The sequence below is a fragment of the Mya arenaria genome, chromosome 12 (genome assembly GCF_026914265.1).
Source record: "Mya arenaria isolate MELC-2E11 chromosome 12, ASM2691426v1".
NCBI lineage: Eukaryota > Metazoa > Mollusca > Bivalvia > Myida > Myidae > Mya > Mya arenaria.
This window is the reverse complement of record NC_069133.1, coordinates 43,398,939-43,401,349: the sequence shown is the minus strand read 5'-3', so window position 1 is coordinate 43,401,349 and position 2,411 is coordinate 43,398,939. Positions and strand designations below refer to the sequence as shown.

General features: G+C 34.3%; 1 protein-coding gene across 1 annotated transcript; it reads right to left on the bottom strand.

The window, feature by feature from the left end:
• Positions 1 to 1,232: 1,232 nt before the first annotated feature.
• LOC128210721 (uncharacterized) lies at positions 1,233 to 2,234 on the bottom strand. The gene has a single exon (XM_052915075.1). It carries the CDS (start codon positions 2,232 to 2,234, stop codon positions 1,521 to 1,523), a length of 714 nt encoding a protein of 237 aa, XP_052771035.1. The 3' UTR covers positions 1,233 to 1,520.
• Between the last annotated feature and the right edge of the window lie 177 nt (positions 2,235 to 2,411).

The following is a 2,411-nucleotide window of genomic DNA, read 5'->3' as shown; positions in this document are numbered from 1 at the left end:
AAAACTTTCACAGTAAGAGAAATAAAACATTGTAAAATATCCCCAATTTATTATATACATGATACATTATATTCAGCAAAAGATAGCAATGTATTTTGGAGCCAAGTTGAAAGCTTTATTTAAGGAGAGACTAATTGAATTTAATATCAACATCTGTTTGATGTGCTGTTCTTTTTATTTCACGTCATGCTTAGAATTTACCAAAAAATCTTTATTCAAGATTTTCAATTTGGAAAAATTGAGCAATATTTAAGCAAAGAAAAGTCAACTGGAAATGATGTAATTTAATATTCTTACAAGCACTGGTTTAGCTTTCATTTTTACACATCAAACTGGGCTAAATTTCAAGAACAGTTAGTTCAACCAGATCATTCCATAATGATTTTCCCAGTAACAACTGAAAAGGATAAATTCAACCAATTATAATATTCAATATCATCCATTGGAGGTTTATTTTTTTTAATTCTCATATACATACATATTTAATAATTGTTCGTCTGAATAATACTGGAGTTAAAATAACAAGATAAAAACATCCAACATTTTCAGCGGATAACATTCTGTTTTTAATTTAAAATTAATATAATGTACAAAAAATAACTTCTTTCATTTTTAATAATTTATCCTTTGTCAATAGTTTTGTACAATTCTATAAACCGGCAACCATAAATAGTATATACTAAAATAGAATTGTTTTCCAATAAAATCTTTAAAACTGTCAAATGTTTTATAACTCAATTTTTAAACTCCTGGATATAGAACAATTTTTGAAGAAGTATATAAAAATAGCACTCCTTAAGAGTTTGAGGGCATATATCTCATAAATATTGTTAATAGATTTTGTTTATACCATTTTTAAATATGTACTTCTAAAATGTATCAACATTTTCAAATGAATAAAACTATATAATCATAATATGTACATTTGTGTGAACTTTAACATACACGATAATACACAAACAATCCCGATTGTTAATCACATTGCCTGGAGTAATATATATATATATTTTAATTTGTTATCTTTTTGTTATTTTTTGGGGTCAAAATAGTTAATATATGTCATTTAAAAAAATATAAATTCACTATCTTGACCCAAAAAAAAATAATAACAAAAAATATTAAAAATAACAAAATATATTTTACTGTATCCAGGCAATGTGACGAACACCTATGTTGTTAATCTTATCAATGAAAGAATGTTTGTTTTACTTTATACATATTAACAAAGCCAGTGCTATAAAATATATTATCAACGTAATTATACATACTAGTAATACTGAAATGTTTAACAAATAAGCACTATCACTTTGGACAACAACCATCCACTATCATTGACCGATCTAAAACACTCGAACTGTAATCAGTTCTTGGTCCGGAAGTAGCACATCTGTAAATTTCGTAATAGCACATTCTTCATGCGAGTAACACTGTCTTGTTTATACAAAAGTCAGTTCACAAATAAGTACATTACTTCAATCTTCCTTAAGCACTATCAAAAACAAATTTCACCTAGATCCAAGTCAAACTTTCTGAATTGCCCTCGGGTTCAACTTGCCAGTGCTGAGCCTCCTCGTCCGCATGAGATCCAGGGTGTTGCAGGCCGTCTCCATATTCTTGGGGCAGTACCTCAACGTGTGGGCGTTGTCGCCATTGACCCCGCACAGGGGGCACGTGTACTTCCTTAAAACTGGGCACAATACCCGCCCACTTTCGTCCTTGACGCTGTGTGATGTGTACATGTCCGTGCGCTCTCCGTTGTTTTTACAAAACACGCATTCAGTCGACCTTGAGCCCTTCCGTGCTTTGCCTGGTCGGCGCTTACGATTCGCCACATTTTCGTCGGTAGCCGTCGCCGGTGCCGGGCGATACGATGGCGTTAACCTGAAAGGCGTTGACCGGATCTTCAATTGTAGTTTGTCCACTTCGTCTATGTCAAGTTCCACGCCGTTACGGTGGAAATCGTTGTGAGCGTCCGACCTAACAACATCAAGCGTGTCGGCGTTCTTCCAGGCTGTCGGCGGGAATTGGCTGTAGAACGATCCAGTCCCCAGACCTAGGTGCAAGTCTTCATCGCGATCGTCAATGCTCGAGCTGGCTGGTAAACAATCCATCAAGCTTTCCAATTCCAGGTGGTTGTCAATGTTATGGGTACCATACCGATACTGGCGGTAGTTCTTGAGGCAATGTGCTACCTCTTGTAGCCCTAAATAATCCTCAAACATGTTGTACGCCATAGTTGAGAAGTTGGATAAAATCCAGTAAAAGTTTACGTTCATAAAATGTATATAAAACACACCTACATTAAAATAAACATAAAACCAATAGTCTCGTATCTGCAACACTTGTGAAAATATACCGTAAGGTAATTAACTATAGCAGTACGGGCCTTTGATTTGATTGGCTATTACGCA

Bases quoted from the DNA above. Each gene is read 5' to 3' on its own strand.
- LOC128210721 (XM_052915075.1), bottom strand. From the start codon at position 2,234: ATGGCGTACAACATGTTTGAGGATTATTTAGGGCTACAAGAGGTAGCA.